Genomic DNA, 18,004 nt, shown 5'->3' with positions numbered 1-18,004 from the left:
TGCATAGAGAACCTCTGGACAAGCATTTTATTTAACATTATGCATGTGAGTAGGGATAATTTAAGAAGACAGAAGCAAACTTCTTTAAGAAAACAAAGCTATGTTTTAGCACAAATTCTCCATTTTCTTTGACATGTGATTTCTCTTGGAGAGCTGTGGCTGAAAATCAATAAATGTGAGGACTGCTTATGGAAATAAATTTCTTATTAGGTTGGAAGCTTAAAGTTTATTTCTTCTCCTCTACTGTAATTGATAGAGCTCTCTAAAATTGTTTCTTGGTGAGAAATGGACTATTTTCTGCCATATCAGTGCATAAGGATGTCATAGTCATCAACGATTCCAGCCCTCCAGGGCACTCAGAAAGAATACCTGCACCATCTGGCAGCTATTAGACTGCATCCACTCCCTACAATGAGAACTGAAAATGTCAGGATGTGAAATACTGCAGGATACTGGCCCCAGACAGCTGAGATGCATAGGAAAGGAATGATTTCAGTGAGCCCAGACTCCCATCTTTCCATATATAGAAAAGTGCTAAATTTCTTAACTTGAGATATCTGGTTTTCTTTAATTCACAAAAATACTTTTGATGTTCAGACTACCTGCCCTTTGTTGAAAACTTGTATATAACCTGACTCCTCTCTGCCTCCTTGGAGCAGTTCTCTTAGGGTTACTTGAGTTGTCTCCTGGGCTTAAAGTCCTAAAAATTCCCACCAAATAAAACATAACTCTCAACTTTTAGGTTGTGACTATTTTTTAAATCAACAATGGGTTCAGAATAACTTAAGGCTCTGGAAACTGCCGTATATATTCCATTCAAGATTCTGTGGGCTAAGGAGAACAAGACTCTTCTTGAACAGATCCAACCCGGCAAGATCAGGTGATTACAGGGAAGAGAGGCAGAGTTGGAATTTAGACTGAAGTTTAGCCTTCTCTCAGTTCCTCAGTTTCTAATTCTTCAATAGCCCAAAATCTGTACACCTATCCAAGCCCACTGGACCTGGGCGCAGGCTACACCAAACATGGCAGCTTCATGTATTCACCCTCACCCCAACCAAATACTTGTTTAGTGCAATAACTTTATAAATGTGGGCCTACAAATAAGAATCACCTGAGGAATCTGTTAACATGTAGATTCCTAAGCCTTGCCCTTGACCAGCTGATTCTGAATCTAACATGGGCCCAGGAATCTGTTTTTAATGACAGTTCTAGATGATTCTGATGTAGTCTTCTGAGGATTCTTCTGCGAAATTTCTTAAAGAAGAAACATGTGCATGCATGTGAGTTAAGTTGCTTTAGTCATGCCTGACTACTTGCAATCCTATGGACTATAGCTTGCCAGGCCCCTCTGTCCATGGGATTCTTCAGGCAGGAATATTGGAGTGGGTTGCCATTTCCTCTTTCAGAAGAAACATGATCTGTCCTGATTCTGTTGTAATCTTAATATTAGTATACAATCTGAGGTCCAATACATTAGGGATTGAAAAAATGTTTGCTGAACCAGTAAAAAAAAAATCACCAAATATTAATAACTATTATAAGTAAGAGTAACTTCAAATAAGAGTTGAGTCATTTTTAGAACTATATGAAAAAACAATGTAGGACTCTTTTACCTAATGATTTCACCTTAAATGAGAAATCCTAACATAATAGGAAATGACACCTGTGGTCACCTGTGCTTTGAAGAATATGCAGATATCACTGCAATGACTTAATTGCAAATATTTCTCAACCCCCATACTTTTAAGTATCAAAAATGAAAAAAATCACCACAGAAAATATTAATATACTTAGATATAATTTGTATTATATAACGGGACCACATTTTTCCTGAAACACACCCTTGACACCATTAAGGGAATGATTAAATGTGCACATGTATTTATTTATTTATGCACAATAATTACATGTAAAATATGGCAAATTTAATGTCCTGTTACTTTTCACAAGTGCTGATTGATTCCATAAGGAATTTACCAGTTCCTAGATGAGGTGGCTCGAAGAAGGCAATGGCACCCCACTTCAGTACTCTTGCCTGGAAAATCCCATGGATGGAGGAGCCTGGTGGGCTGCAGTCCATGGGGTCGCTGAGAGTTGGACAAGACTCAGTGACTTTACTTTCACTTTTCACTTTCATGCATTGGAGAAGGAAATGGCAACCCACTCCAGTGTTCTTTCCTGGAGCATCCAGGGACGGCGGAGCCTGGTGGACTGCCATCTATGGGGTCGCACAGAGTCGGATACGACTGAAGTGACTTGGCAGCAGCAGCAGATGAGGTGGCTAGGTGATCGAGTGACTAGATGATTTTAGATTGGTGGGCTTGTTTCTTTGCTAAAAATTTCTTCTCTTATTTCTGACACCACCCATCTAGTAACTCTAGGTGTTTAAATATATAAACTGATTTTAAAAGAAAAGTAATTAGCCACCAATTAAAATAAATATATTTAATTTTTTTAAAAATGAAAAAAAAAATTTTTTAAAAGCTAAAATAAAATGTTTATTTCCATTCAATGAAGGAAGAGTAGTTCTGATTTTTAAAATGTAAATCAAGTAACTACATTTTACCTTAACCAGAGGATCAAATACAAGACATAATGAAGATTTCACCTGGTGGATTTTATTTCTTGCATTGCTCCTAAAGGCAATATTCTCTTCGGCAAGCTAACATTCCCACCTACCTGACAATAGTTACTAAGTGAGATCTTCCTGAGTCATACCTACCCTTACATATACTCTTTCCTCCAGGGTAACAGAGGAATGTAGATACCACATAATTACAATGGCTCCCTAGATTTAACATTTGTTTGGACAGCTTCTTCACTTTATCATTCTGCCACATATGATTCTCAGCTTTAGTGTTTGGATTTGTTGGTGTCCCTAAGGCTGCCATATATCTTTGAAATGCATGGGCAAAGGGAGGGACGTGTCTATGCATCTAATGTCTCTAATATACTTGGCTTTTATTAAAAGTGTCAAGAAAATATTTCCCAAAACAAGACATCTTTAGGGAACATTTGAGAGAATTCAATACTAAGCACATTTCAGAAACTAAACTATAGACAAAAGAGATTTTTCCCATACCATGCATTCATGAAAAATAATTCAGAAGCTAATTTTAGTAAGTTTTGGTCTCCTAGGAGGATCCTAAGTGGCTTTTGTTTTTATGTTCACCCTTGTCAAAAGTGATTATACACAAGCTTCTACTTCTGAACAGGGCTTCCCAGGTGGCCCTAGCGGTAATGAACATGCCTGCCAAGGCAGGAGACATAAGAGATGTGGTTTTGATCCCTGGGTCAGAAAGATCCCCTGGTGGAGGGTGTGGCAATCCACTCCAGTATTCTTGCCTGTTAAATTCCATGGACAGAGGAGCCTGGTAGGCTACAGTCCATAGAGTTGGACACAACTGAAGTGACCTAGCACAACATTTGTGAACAAGATAAAGTAACAGAGACTGACTTTACCCACATTCTGGAAATAACCGAATAATTCCCCAAATGCATAAGGCAACGGATTTCAAGACTGGATGTGAGACAGTGAAGGGCAGTGATCCCTAAGAGGTGGGAAACAATGGAGGTGAGCATTATGGTTGCCTGAAAGAGTCACAAGAGTGAAAAGAGGGACAACCCAGACAGTGCGCACTCATGTGAGGAAACTGGCTGAGGATATAACCACCTGAAACTATTAGAGGAAAGAGTTTCAGGAGCTCAGAGTCAGGCAGGAGTAGGGCCTGTTCCCACCAGCCAGACTGGAAATCCTCAGTATTCACAGTTCACTGGGGAGAGTGCACAGAAAGATTTGGTGGGAAAAATTAGTGCTAGAAAGAGCACTGATGTGAGGCTAACTCACAAATCCTAAAAGCAAGACCTGAAAGAATCAAATAATTTTCAAGTAACTAAACCACAATGAGCTCTCTCTAAAGATCTATTGGAACAGTTAGAATGAAAAAGACTGACTATCACGAGGACTAGTGAGTATACAGAAAACTAGAACTCTCATAAATCGCTGGTGGAAATGTAAAATGTGTAGAAATTCTGGAAAAAAGTTCTGCAATGTCTCAGAAGGATAAAGATCTACCTATCATAAAATTTAGTCATTTTTATTCTAGGCATTTACCCAAGAGAAATAACAATACTTGTCCAAACAAACATTTGTAGATGAATGTTTACAGCACCTTTATTTAAAATTGTAACAACTTAACCTCCCGCCCAAATTATTAATATGAATGGATAACTATTAAGATTCTTCTTAATAATGAAGATGAAGGAATAATTGAATTCTGATATAGCCATATCACTCAATACTATTAATACTCAGCAATAAAGAGGGAGGATTTGCTGATAAATGTTATGACATGGATGAACTTCAAAATAATTATGTTGGGTGAAAGAAACTAGAAAAAATTCACACACTGTATGACTCTATTTACACAACAGTCTGGAAAATACAAATGTATCTATAATGACAGAAAATGTTTGCCTGAGCCCAGGGGTGGGATTTGGAAGGCAGGGATTACAAGTAATCACGAGGAAACCTTTGGAAGTAATAAATATGTTCATTATCTTGACTGTGGCCGTGGTTTCACAAAAGCATATATGTATTTAAATGCATTCATTTATATACTTCAAATATGTACATTTTATTACATGTTAACTATACTTTAATAAAACCATTTTACAAATGAATACTCATAATTATAAAATTGAAGTACACATTTCTCAAACTTGTATGCACCCTGAAATCACCTGGGAGTTTTTAAATTATGTTGATGCCTAGGTTCCAAAACTAAAGATTCTAATTTAATTGTTTTGGGATGTGGCTTGGGTTTCAGAAATTTAAAAACTCTTCAAGCGATTCTAATAGGAAGAAATTTGATAACTTCAGTTATGTTAAGAAAACTTCATTTTCTCTGTCAAATTAGAAATATTTAGATCTCATGAGTCTTCATGGGAAGATACAAACTTTACCACTGAAGAAGAAATAATCTCCAAAAAATAATCTGGATATCATTCCAAGTGGATGTTTTATGTCTGTGATGGCAATAAACACTTATAAAAACAGAGGAAGACAAAGATATTCTAATAAAACACATCCTTTTTATAACTGCCACAAAGTGATGTTTTATTCAGCTGTCAATGGTACTGTTTGTTGAAACTCCTGGGAACATTTAACTTTGGTAGAAAGCAGGGATCTGGAGGACTTTTTACAACCTAGATTCCTAGAAAAAGAAGAGGGCAGGGAGGGGAATGTGAGGGTCCACACTGACCTTGGCGTAGATACAGCTTTCGTTGAGTCTCTGCAGTGAGCAGTTCTTATCACAGAGAGGGCACATGAAGACTTCAGTGGCCTTGCAAATTTCTTGGCTTAAGAAATCAAAGAAGAAAAAGAAAGCATGAACCTCGACACTCAGGAAGCTGCTGAGCCCCTGCAGCCAATCCTACGGGAAGCAGTAGGGTGGGGAGGAAAAGAAGAAACGGAAATACTGGAAGAGTGGTGGACAGGAGGGAGAACTTGAATGACTCCAGCCCAGATTTTTAGAATTTTTGTGATATTGAGTTTGTTTGCTTCTTTGTTTTAAGAAATCTCTGATCCAAGATATTTTAGTGATAATAGGCCAATTTTATACTCAGGAGGCACTTGTGGGGCATTGTTACAAGGGCATTTTTCTACCTGATTTCATGGCTGTAGGACAATCTTGGGAGGAACACCTAAGAGTATTTTAACCCAGCTCACAGGCTTGGATGTGGCTGATTTTTCAGAGAAGGCAATGGCATCCCACTTCAGTACTCTTGCCTGGAAAATCCCATGGATAGAGGAGCCTGGTAGGCTGCAGTTCATAGGATCGCTGAGTTGGACACGACTGATCAATTTCACTTTCACTTTTCACTTTCATGCATTGGAAAAGGAAATGGCAACCCACTCCAGTGTTCTTGCCTGGAGAATCCCAGGGATGGGGGAGCCTGGTGGGCTGCCGTCTATGGGGTCACACAGAGTCAGACACAGCTGAAGCGACTTAGCAGCAGCAGCAGCGTGCTGATTTTTCAAATCTATAAATCTTTCCCCTGGTTCTCATTGCTTTACAGTCACCAAAATAAGTAGCACCCATAATTCACATAATTTCACAACCCCTACTGCAGTCAGTCAATGCATTATGGATTATTGAAATATATAATATCCTCCAATAGAATGTAACCTTGTAACATTTGCTTCTTGAGTTTATTGCTATCTTTTAAAAATCTTAGCATACTTTATAGATGACATCATGACATGAGCAGGGCATTAGTAACAATTTCTCAAAAGACTCACAGTCTGAGAGTTCACAGAAACCTGTTATTAGGTGTTTTGTGTCTTTATCTGTCGTACCTGGCCCTTTCCCATTTGGTATCCCCTTAATAAATTGTCTTTAAGTAAATCTGCTCTAGAAATGTTGAAGGTAATATAAAGGCTTTTAAAACTATGCCTGGAAATCCAGCTGTTAATAAAAGTTTTGCTGTTTTCAAAATATATAAACTCAAGTGAAAGAAAAAGTAATGCATGTCTGTTTCAAATGCTGGATGTGTACAATCTCAAGCCAAAGTGGAAATGACTAGTAAATAATACTACTATACTGTACTGCAATGCGTTACAGTGACCGAAGATAGACACATGTCCATCAGGTTTAGTCCTCAGCGCAATCTCTTGCAATTGTAATGTTCTCCGCAACTGAGAGGAAGCTGATGTTTAAGTGATTTGTTCAAGGTCATAAGCTTACAAGAGACACTTGAAGGAACTGAGTTTAGGGTTTCCCGATTCTAGGTCCAGTTCTCCATCAACTACAACTCATCTGAAAGAGGGATAAGTTTATTTCATATTAAAAGGGACTTTCCTACCAAAAACTAATTTACTAATGATAATGATAGTATAACGAGTCTTATATATACTATACTTCTCCCACTTTCACTCACATCTTGTTGCTAATAATCATGATGTCCATATGAAGTAGGGGGAAGCAGGTAAAATATATATTTTTAAAGCTCAGAAAAAAAGAGAGACGATTATACCTCCTCTTACTAATACTACTAATTTGTAGAAACAAAAAAAAAGAACCTACCTCTTGAAGAAAATTCCTATTAAAATAAGCTTGCTATCATAATTCATTGTTTAAAAAATGTATAATGTGCCCCATATTGAAATCTCACACTAGAATGGTATAAAATTTGGTTTATACTACATCATCTTTCTCACCTTCCAAATAATCAAACAAAAGCAAAGATATATCAAAGCATTCAGTCTAGGATCCTAGTCATCAGACTGAGCCTTATTTTTATGTCCAGAATTATCAAACTCATTTCCTGTAAGCTGCTCAAAGTTCCACGGGACAGATAACACAAAAAACACTAAGCAAGTTTTGCAACATTTTTTAGCCTAAAATATGGAATTCAAGATGATTACAGCGTTCTTTGACTTAACCACTAGATGGAGAGAGAGTGCCCAAAGTGTTTCTTAATTTCTTCCTAATATACACCTGGCTTCTCTGGTAGCTCAGCAGGTAAAGAATCCACCTGCAATGCAGAAGACCCCAGTTAGATTCCCAGGTCGGAAGATCCCCTGGAGAAGAGATAGGCTACCCACTCCAGTATTCTTGGGCTTCCCTGGGGACTCAGATGTTAAAGAATCCACCTGCAATGCAGGAGACAAGGGTTTGATTCTTGGATTGGGAAGATCCCCCGGAGGAGGGCATGGCAACCCACTCCAGTAGTCTTGCCTAGAGAATTCCCATAGACAGAGGAGTCTGGCAGACTATAGTCCATGGGGTCACAAAGCGTCAGACACGACTGAGCAACTAAGCACAACATGATACAAACCACTGCTTAAAATGTGGCTTTCTTTTGTCTTCTATCTGTTAGAAGTACACATCAAGGGCTAATTCAAAGGAAATAATAACTATCACCAATTAATCATAACTACCACCTCCATCCATAAGGGAGGCGGGAGCAATTTGTCCGTTTGTGGGTGTATGCCTGGACCTGCTCCAGGGTCTTGATGCTTCCTGTGCTTCTGTTAACATGCAAAGTGCAGGATAAGCAGTGTGGTAATACCCATTTTGGGGAAATCTGATAATATGAAAGTAGGCTTAAAGGAAGGAAGTTTGGAAACATGAGTAAAACATGGATTTTAGAATAAGATATAATTGTCAAGGAATAAGTAAATGATAAGATGTTAAGCCACACCTGTTAGGATTGTTATTATCAAACAAAACAAACAGAGCAAAAACAACACATGTTGGCAAAGATGTAGAAAATTTAGAACTCTTGAATATTGTTGATGGGACTGTAAATTGATGCTGCCACTATGAAAAATAATATGAAGGTTCCTCAAAAAATTAAAAATAGAACTCCCATTTAATTCAGCAATCCCACTTCTGGGTATATATCTAGAAGAACTGAAATCAAGGTCTCAGATATCTGCACCTCATGGTTCACTTCAATATTATTCACATTAGCCAAGGTATGGAAATAACCCAAATATCCATCCACGGATGAATGGATAAAAAGGTGGAATAGACATACAACAGAATATATTAGACTTAAAAAAAGAAGGATAGTCTACCATATGCAACAACATGGATGAACTTGAAGGACATTATTTTAAGTGAAATAAACTAGTCACAGAACAATGAATACTGTGTAATTTCACTTATATTAAGTATCTTAAAAAACACACTGTTAGATACAGAGTAGAACTGTGGTTGCCAGGGAGTGATGGAGCAGAAATAGAAAGCTGCTGTTCAGTAGGTATAAAGTGTCAGTCATGTGGGATGGGTAAACTCTAGAGACGTGCTGCCCAGCATTGTCCCTACAGTTAACAATACTGCGGTGTGCACTTGTGTGTGTGTTAGTCGCTCAGTCATGTCCAACTCTTTGCAACCCCATGGATTGTGGCCCACCAGGACCCTCTGACCACGGGATTCTCCAGGCAAAAATACTGGAGTGGGTTGCCATTTCCTTATCCAGGGGATCTTCCTAATCCAGAAATCAAACCCACATCTCCTGCATTGAAGCAGACTCTTTATTGTCTGAGCCACCAGGGAAGCCTGTGCACTTAAGCGTTCTTTTAAAATATGTCTATTTATTTATTTATTTTTGGCTGTGCTGGGCCTTTTTGCTGCATGCGCTTTTCTCTAGCTGCAATGAGCAGGGGCTACTCTTTAGTTGCGGTGCGCAGGCTTCTCATTGCAACGGTTTCTCTCATGCAGAGCATGGGCTCTAGGGCGTGTGGGCTTCCGTGGTCGTGGCACATGGGATCTGAGCACAGGTTCAATAGTTGCGATGCACGGGCTGAGTTGTTCCACTGCATGTGAGATCCTCCTGGACCAGGGATTGAACCCCTGTCTCCTGCACTGGCAGGCAGGTTCTTCACCAGAGCCACCAGGGAAGCCTCACTTAAGTGTTCTTATTGCAATTTTTGAAAATTAGATATTGGTTTAACTTGCTAAATATTCCCCCCTAAGTCATCTACCACTCTGAGGATCAATTCTTCATCTCTAGTTGGAGATAATAGCCAAGTGGGATACTACTTCAGGAATACTGATAATGTGCCTGGCACATCATAGGCTCTTGATAAACTGATGAAACCCTTATTGCTAAGGTGGTTGTCAGGAGAGGGTTTGAAATGTCCTTTAAGACAGGGGACCAATCCTGGTCCAACAGCTTTTGAAAAGCTGGCCAGTACTGATATTTCTTGGTGAGTTCTAATGCTGAAGAGGCAAGAAAGTTGTTTCTGCTCTTTGCCTTGGACCTGAAACCGAAAGCCTGAGAAGCAGGGGCCATGTGTTCCTGCTTGTTCATTTTCATATTCCTATAATATGTGCTCTGCTGCTGCTGCTGCTAAGTCTCTTCAGTCGTGTCCGACTCTGTGCGACCCCATCTGACACAGATCTGATCACCTTTGATTGTGTAAAACCAATATACATACAAATATATGCTTGTACATGCATACAAGAAATAATCTGAACATGATTTTCACATAAACAATTAACTGCAGAGCAGTTAAGAAATATGACCCTAATTTATATAAACACAACTGGTAGAACCATAATAAATGCAACCTAATCTTTAGCTTTTCAACATTTTGTTACCTTGCAATAAACAAGAAAGAGATTACTAAAATAAAACTGAAACAAAGCAACTCAAAAGTCCTATGTCCTCCACCCACATACCATGATAACACCTACAACGTAACCACGTCTGACACCCTGAATGGAAAAATTCAATCCCATGAAATTTTGAAAGTCAAGATATTCAGTGATGCTTACCTTGATTTAGAATAGCAAGTCTGACAGGGTCTTAATTATAGTGTGACAGAAGTAGCAGTAATATAATACCATAAAGCACAGAAGAAAAGAGTTTGCGAGTTTAAAACACTCCTTGTGCTAAAGGTGAAAGAATACTTATCTCATACAAAAGGAGTCTAATTTTCTTCACTGGTACATAAATCAATAGGAACAGAATATCTATTCCTTTCATTGCCTTTTGTTCATTTTCAGCTTTGAAAGTGTGGAGGAGGAAGCCTACACCACGTGGGAAAACTTTGTGAATATGTTCTCCATGGGATCAATTTGAACAGTAGCTAACTGCCTAAAAATCATTTTCTGCTCTTGTCAATTCATTTTAAAAGACTATTTCTGCAAAACCCTAAGTGAAGAGAAGTGATAGTCCCTCAGTCACGTCTGACTTTTTGCAACTCCATAGACTTTACAGTCCATGGAATTCTCCAGGCCAGAATACTGGAGTAGGTTGCCATTTCCTTCTCCAGGGGATCTTCCCAACCCAGGGATCAAACGCAGGTCTCCCACATTGCAGGAGGATTCTTTACCAGTGGAGCCATCAGAGAAGCCCATTCTATCAAAAAACTATAACTTAAAAAAAAAAAAAAACTACAACTAAAACATGAATTCAATAAATTTGCAGGATATAAAATCAGTACACAAATATCAGTTGTGTTTATATATACTAACAAAAAAACTATCAATAAGAGAAAAATTTTTTAAAAGCCCACTTAAAATTACACCAAAAAGAAGAAAACATTTAGGAATAAATTTAACCAAGGAGGCGAAAGGTATATACACTGAAAATTATGAGACATTGGCAAAGAAAATTAAAGAAGATACAAATAAATGGAAAGATTTTCTGTACTCTTGAATTAGAAAATTTCACACTGTTTAATGTCCATACTATCTGAAGAGATCTACAGATTAAATGCAATCTCTATCAGCAATTCAATGGTAATTTTTCAGAAACAGAAAAACCTACCCTAACATTTTTATGAAACCACAAAAATCCCAAACAGTCAAAGCAATCTTGAGAAAGAACAAAGCTGGAGGCATCACACCTTTGATAACAATATTATAAAGGTATGATAATCATAACAGCACATTACTGGCATAAAGACAGATACATAGATCAATGGAACACAATAGAGAAACCATAAATAAACCCATGTATATGTGGCCAATTTTTGACAAAAAGCCAAGCATACTCAATGAGGAAAGGACAGTATCTTCAACAAATGTTGTTGGTAAAGAAGGATCCACACCCAAATGAATGAAACTACAGCTCTATCTTCCACCATATACAGAAATTAACCCAAAATAGATTTAAGATTTAATTTAAGAGCTGAACCTATGAAACTACTAATAGAAAACTTAAGGGGGTAAGTTTCTTGAAATCAGTTTTGGCAATGATTTATGAGGTTTGACACCAAAAGTAAAGGCAATAAATGCAAAAATAGCATATAAAGAAACATCCAAAGGGGGATGAATGTCTTCAGCAGGCGCATGTTTATTCAGGAGGATGCTGCCTTCTAGACTGGTGCTGAGTTTGCAAAACTCTGAAATAAGACTGTTACTAGAAGAAATGCTTTTGAACATTAGGTGCTTGTTTTCATGCTAATTACTATTTGGCCTTCCTGAGGAACAAGGGGATTCTGAGATACCAAATCAAGAAATTTGGTTATGGAATAGGCTTCAACTCTGAAACAATGAAAATATTTTGTTTTTAGGCAAAATTGTTATACAAATATATCTGCATTATATATAATGCAGTGTGTACATATGTGTATGTGTGCATGTATACAAATATACAAAGAAAATTCAAGGAAATGCATTTTATGGTCCCATTAACTGTCACGATTACTACCCAGTAGCACGGCCATGGTTAAAAGATGAACCAAAAGAGAAAAAAGTACTGAGCTTTTAAGGAGAGAAAAAATGCTTTATCATATTTTGAATTGTATCATACAAGGTTGAACTTGATGAAATCCCTTTGGCACAGTAAATAGAACACACTATTAAGAGGACTTTTTAATGGCAAGGTGACTCTGACTTCTGCTGAATAATATCTTTGTGTGTGTTGTGTACTCAATTGTGTCTGACTCTTTGTGACCCTCTGGACTGTAGCCTGTCAGTCTTCTCTGTCCATGGAATTTCCCAGGCAAGAATACTGGAATGGGTTGCCAGTTCCTATTCCTTGGGATTTTCCCGATCCAAGAATTGAACCCACATCTCTTGCATCTCCTGCATTGGCAGGGAGACTCTTCACCACTGCACCACCTGGGAAGCCTGAATAATTTTATATTGTTTCTATATCCAAATGTTGAGTCATTTAAATTTTAACAGAAAAACCATCATTCTGATAAACATTTGTTATTTCTCAAAATCTTATGTACTACTATTTTGATATTTTAAGTTGATGCTAAAATCTTTTATAAATTCTATTCACATAGAGAATAAAAAGAAAATAGAAAGTGATTTTATGTTATCATGACAGGAGACCACTTAGGATAGGATTTACATGGTACAAATTCACCTGCAGTACAGGAGACTGGGAGACTCAGGTTCGATCCCTAGGTAAGGAAGAGCCCCTGAAGGAGGAAGTGGCAACCCACTCCAATATTCTTGCCTGAGAAATCCCATGGAGAGAGGAGCCTGGTGGGCTACAGTCCATGGGATCACAAAAGAGTCGGACATGACTAAGCAATAAACAACAACAGCAACAACATTTTGTTCAGATATCTTGAGCTATGTAAGATTCTCTCAAGTGCCTAAAGGAAAACTCATCTCCAAGGATGGTAGTGAAAGTTATATAAAATGAAACAGTGTGTTTAGAAGGTCTTTGTACATCTTAAGTGTTTAAAGAATTGTATCTATTGCAATTATTTGAATTATTATATTGAGAGCATTTCAGACTACCAAAGGCTATATGCAAATTTAAATTACATAGAATGGTCCATTGCATTGTTGCGTTATTATTAGCTATATACTAGAAAGAGAAATTTGACATAAAGAGAAACAGTCTTAGAACTTATCGGAGATAATCTGCATATAAAAAACAGGAATGGCCTTTTTATGGTGCCTCTCCCCTGCAAAAATAAAAACAAACAAATTGTAGTACCATCATTTATTTTTTAATCAGCATTATTGTAAAGCCTTGATCCAATCAGAAGGCCAAGCTTTTTAGTAAGTCTGTTAATAGCTTACCTTACTTGACTTGCATTCATTGTTAATATTCCATAGAAGAACACACACAAGCCAACAATGGCTGCGGGAATCAGCATTCCAGTATACCACCCCAGCCAAGCAAAGTATAAGCCAATCTTCTCACCAAAGTACAGCCTGTGTGGGAAAGCAAATTCTTAGCTTATGGCAACCTAAGGAACACTACAAATATTAATGCCACACCTAATATGACTTTCAGATAGACAGTTGAGGTTCCGGCTCAGTTCCTCCTCAGCTCCATCTGGGATATCATAATAGTCTTGCTTAATAAATCCAGTGATGGTAATGGTTTGTTTTGAATGTTGCCTTTATAGGAGCAATTTTGCAAAATCTATTTATTTCTGTGTCAAACTTCTTAACGTGGCTCATAAAGCTTTTCATAAGCCAGTTCTTGCTTTTCTTCATCCTCTTAGTAGAATCCTTTTTGTTTCCCCCACACAGAGCTGTGCTAAACCATACTGCTTTGGCATAATTTAGAAAAGTGTCTCCCTCTGGGTAGTTGCTGAAAGCAGGCTGGAATTCAGTCTCCGTCTGCACTCTTGGCCAGATTCCCTCCCGCCAGACATAATCTGCACGATTTTGTCACACATCTTCCTCAACAAAACTCAACTCCACCGTTCTGGGAGCACATGACTCTTTTCTTGGTTAAGGCTGTTTCCTCCCTTTGCTGCTGCTGCTGTGGCTAAGTCGCTTCAGTTGTGTCCGACTCTGTGCGACCCCGTAGACGGCAGCCCAACAGGTTCCCCATCCCTGGGATTCTCCAGGCAAGAATACCGGATTGGGTTGCCATTTCCTTCTCCAATGCATGAAAGTGAAAAGTGAAAGTGAAGTCGCTCAGTCGTGTCTGACTCTTCGCGACCCCATGGACTGCAGCCTACCAGGCTCCTCCATCCATGGGATTTTCCAGGCAAGAGTACTGGAGTGGGGTGCCATTGCCTTTCATCCTCTTCTCCCATCTGGCTTATACTTATCCTGTCCTTTATATCACTTCTTCCAGGAAGCCTGCCCTAACTTCACTTCAAACCTGGGTTAGATGTCCCTGGTCTTGCTCCCACACTCCCTTCACCCATGTTTCAGTATCCTAAACTCATGAATCTTCATGACAATTACCTGTCACACCCCCATTCCTTACCCTCCCCCTATGGCTACAAGCTACTTCGAAATGGACCTGTATCTTGTTTCACTAGCACCCACCACAGGACGTATTTTGTTGAATGAAACAAAGGGAATGAATGTATTTTATTTCCCTTCAGTTGGTTAACATTTCATATGGACACAGCAGATGAATAAGACGGTTCCAACAACTTCTCAGTTGCTCTTCACTATGTCACTGCCAGTATTAACCATCACAATTTACAAGGTGCCAGTAAGAAATGACAATTTCTTGAATTCTGCACTGGTGTTTGGTCTCCATCTTCTAAAAATGATTACTTAACACAGTTTTGTCCCAGTACTAGTTTTAGAGATTAGTGTTTTATAGTTCATTTGGGAATACCTCTCTGGGCAAAAATTCTTACTGGAAAGAAAATTCTCTTGTTATTTTTTTCCTTCTTCAGTAAGACTTCCCTCTCAAAAATCATTCTCTTTCTACTCCATTCTCTGTATTGTGCCAACTAAAATGTGTGTGTATTCTATCTAGTGTAGACATGAAATCATCCTCTACTGAGCATCATTTATCTAATTTTTTGCGTTTTTCATTGATTTCTCGTAGGAGACATAGATCAAAAGTCTATTTATTTCTTTTAGAATGGAAGTATTCTACTCTGAAATGAAGCTTATAATATTAGCAGGTATTCTAACAAAGCTACTTGTTCCTTCAAACAAGTGTTCTGTGGGGTGGAGTATGGTTCTGGCACATATTACTAACATTTTTATGATGATGATAATAGAGGACTGCACAGACAGAAACCCTTACATACACAGAGTATTATACCAAGATTTTTAATTGTACATTATTGAAGGTTAAGAGGAGCAATAATGTTATTTGACAGGAGTACAATTAACCTAAGTTATAGCATATTTCAGATCTGTTTCAAGAGAAGAAACTAGTTCCAAGCAAAGAAGGCTAATGAAAATATCCTTAAGCTAGAACATGGGTAGTCACAATCTCTCAGGAGCTCTATTCAATTTCTTTAAAACCACAACAGGGCAAAGAGGAACAGGGGCTTACTATTGGTGTCACCCCATCACACTTCAACTGAAGTCACTCTCTTTTTGTTGTATATAGTGGTATCCTATGTTATGGGGCTTCCCATGTGGCGTTAACCCGCCTGCCAGTGCAGGAGACCTAAAAGATGCAGGTTTGATCCCTGGGTTGGGAAGATCCTCTGGAGAAGGTAATGGAAACCCCTTCCAGTGTTTTTGCCTGGGGAATTCCATGGACAGAGGAACCTGGCAGGCTACAGTCCATAGTGTCACAAAGAGTCGGACATGACTGAAGCAATTTAGCACAGCACATTCTATGTTACACTTCATTTGACGATAGGATTCTGCTGTTGAAATAACTTCTATCATAAAAAAGAATGTTTAATTGAACTCTTTTTAGAGTGAATTATTTCATTTAGCTTTTACACTTAAATCCTTCCAGTGTCTATTGAAAGACATTAGGAAAAAAGTCACACAGCTATCTTAACCAGGTTTTGTAGCAGACCATTTTTTTTAATGTATTTTTTTTTCCAGATTTCAATATTTTATTTGGAAAAAAAAGGCTGAAAAGGCTTTAGCTACTAAAATGTTAGAGTTCATTCTTAAAATGAAAACAAAACACAAACACATGCTTAGAAATGGTTGTTTATAAAAAAAGAAAATGAATTGATACTCCCTCACTTTTCACCTGGGATTCTCTGGTGGCTCAGTGGTAAAGAATATGCCTGTCAACGCAAGAAAACACAGGAAACACAGGTTCCGTCCCTGGGTCAGGAAGATTCCCTTGGAGAAGGAAATCACAACCTACTCCAGTATTCTTGCCAGGATAATCCCATGGACAGAGGAACCTGGTGGGCTGCATTCCATGGAGTCGCAAAGAGTCGGACACGATTGAGCCATTGAGCACACGTGCACACCAGTACGCAGACACTTCATCATCATCTCACGGCTCTCTTGATCCTATTTACACTTCTGTATATTGAGTTCTTTCATTAAATTAATTTCAAACACTCTCTTTATTCTCTCTGTCTATCTGTTTCCTATTAGGACAATGACTGATACGGTTTTGAGTTATTCTTGATATTTATAATTCATGAACATCTCATCAACACATATAATCTTATAATATGGATGCTATTTTAAAATTTTTATCCTATAAATATTTCTAGGTAGCTGGGGATGTAAGTCTCTTTAATATATATTTCCTGATTTTTTAAAATAAGAACAAATCATCCTCCATCAAAATAAAATAAATTGTGAATATAATACTATTTCAAGACTAATTCAAGTTGTGAGCAGTTACTCACTAGGCTATACCTCCTGGAATAAAATAGACACTCATTAAATCTTTGTTGAAAGATAAATATATGCAGAGATGCTATGCTGGCCACTTTTCTATTTGTTCTCAGATCTATTTTCTGCCTGTCCTTCTTTCACTGGGAAGTAGATCATACAGATTCCCTCGTAAATTGCTGCTAAGTCACATTAGGAGGTACTGAAAGTCTCAGAGGTGGAAGGATGGTCGGAGCCTGTATCTTTTCTCCTCTCCTGGCCATTCTCAGGGCTCTCCCCAGAGCAGCCATAATTTGTTGTGAATTGTGTGTGTGCTCAGTCGTGTCTGACTCTTTATTTTGGTGGACTACAGCCCATCGGGTTCCTCTGTCCATAGGATTTTCCTGCAAGAATACTGGAGGGGTTGCCACGCCCTCCTCCCTCGGATCTTCCCAACCTAGGGATCATACCGTGTCTCCAGTGTCTCCTGCATTGGCAGGCAGATTCTTTACCACTGAGCCACCTATAATTCTCTGTGGCTTGACTCTCAACATGTCACATCTCTGCAGACAGTCCTAATCATCAATAGCAAAGCTCCTACCAAAGGGTTCAGGTATTCACCTCTGAAATACACTTCATCCCATTTTTCCTCCAGTATTAACAGTCGTTAGCATTTGTCTGCTGTTGTTAATTTTTGGTTTAACATGCCTCACATTCCTGTTTGAGCTCTTAGTTTTTCCATCCCTTGAGAAACTAATTCCCTAAATCGTTTCTTTTATTGAAAAGATGTGTAGTGGCCTTTTTTTTTTCTTGTTCAACCCTGAATGATACAGATGATTTGGTGGGTAAAGAAGATTATTCCAAATCTCAGACAATGCTGAGAAAACAGCATAATATGTATTCCATTATTGATCTATCCCCAGGACCTACCTGATTAAATCCAGGGGCTGATGCTTGTACCACATTCCCCAGCGTGCCCAGCGTTCATATAATAGATGTCTGTTATTCTGAGGTCCGTGGGTTTTGATGGGTTGGTTACTCTTATAGGCTCCCTG

General features: G+C 38.4%; 1 protein-coding gene across 1 annotated transcript in view; it reads right to left on the bottom strand.

Annotated features, from left to right (window-relative positions):
* Positions 1-18,004, bottom strand: part of ANO3 (anoctamin 3) — a 445,447-nt gene that overhangs the window by 77,882 nt on the left and 349,561 nt on the right. The window contains 3 exon segments of the mRNA XM_052652757.1: positions 5,265-5,361; positions 13,515-13,649; positions 17,880-18,001. Of these exon segments, the coding sequence (XP_052508717.1) occupies positions 5,265-5,361; positions 13,515-13,649; positions 17,880-18,001 (354 nt within the window).

Source organism: Budorcas taxicolor, chromosome 15 (genome assembly GCF_023091745.1).
Source record: "Budorcas taxicolor isolate Tak-1 chromosome 15, Takin1.1, whole genome shotgun sequence".
NCBI classification, from domain to species: domain Eukaryota; kingdom Metazoa; phylum Chordata; class Mammalia; order Artiodactyla; family Bovidae; genus Budorcas; species Budorcas taxicolor.
Note: the sequence above shows the minus strand (reverse complement) of the source record. Positions and strands in the feature narration are given on the sequence as shown.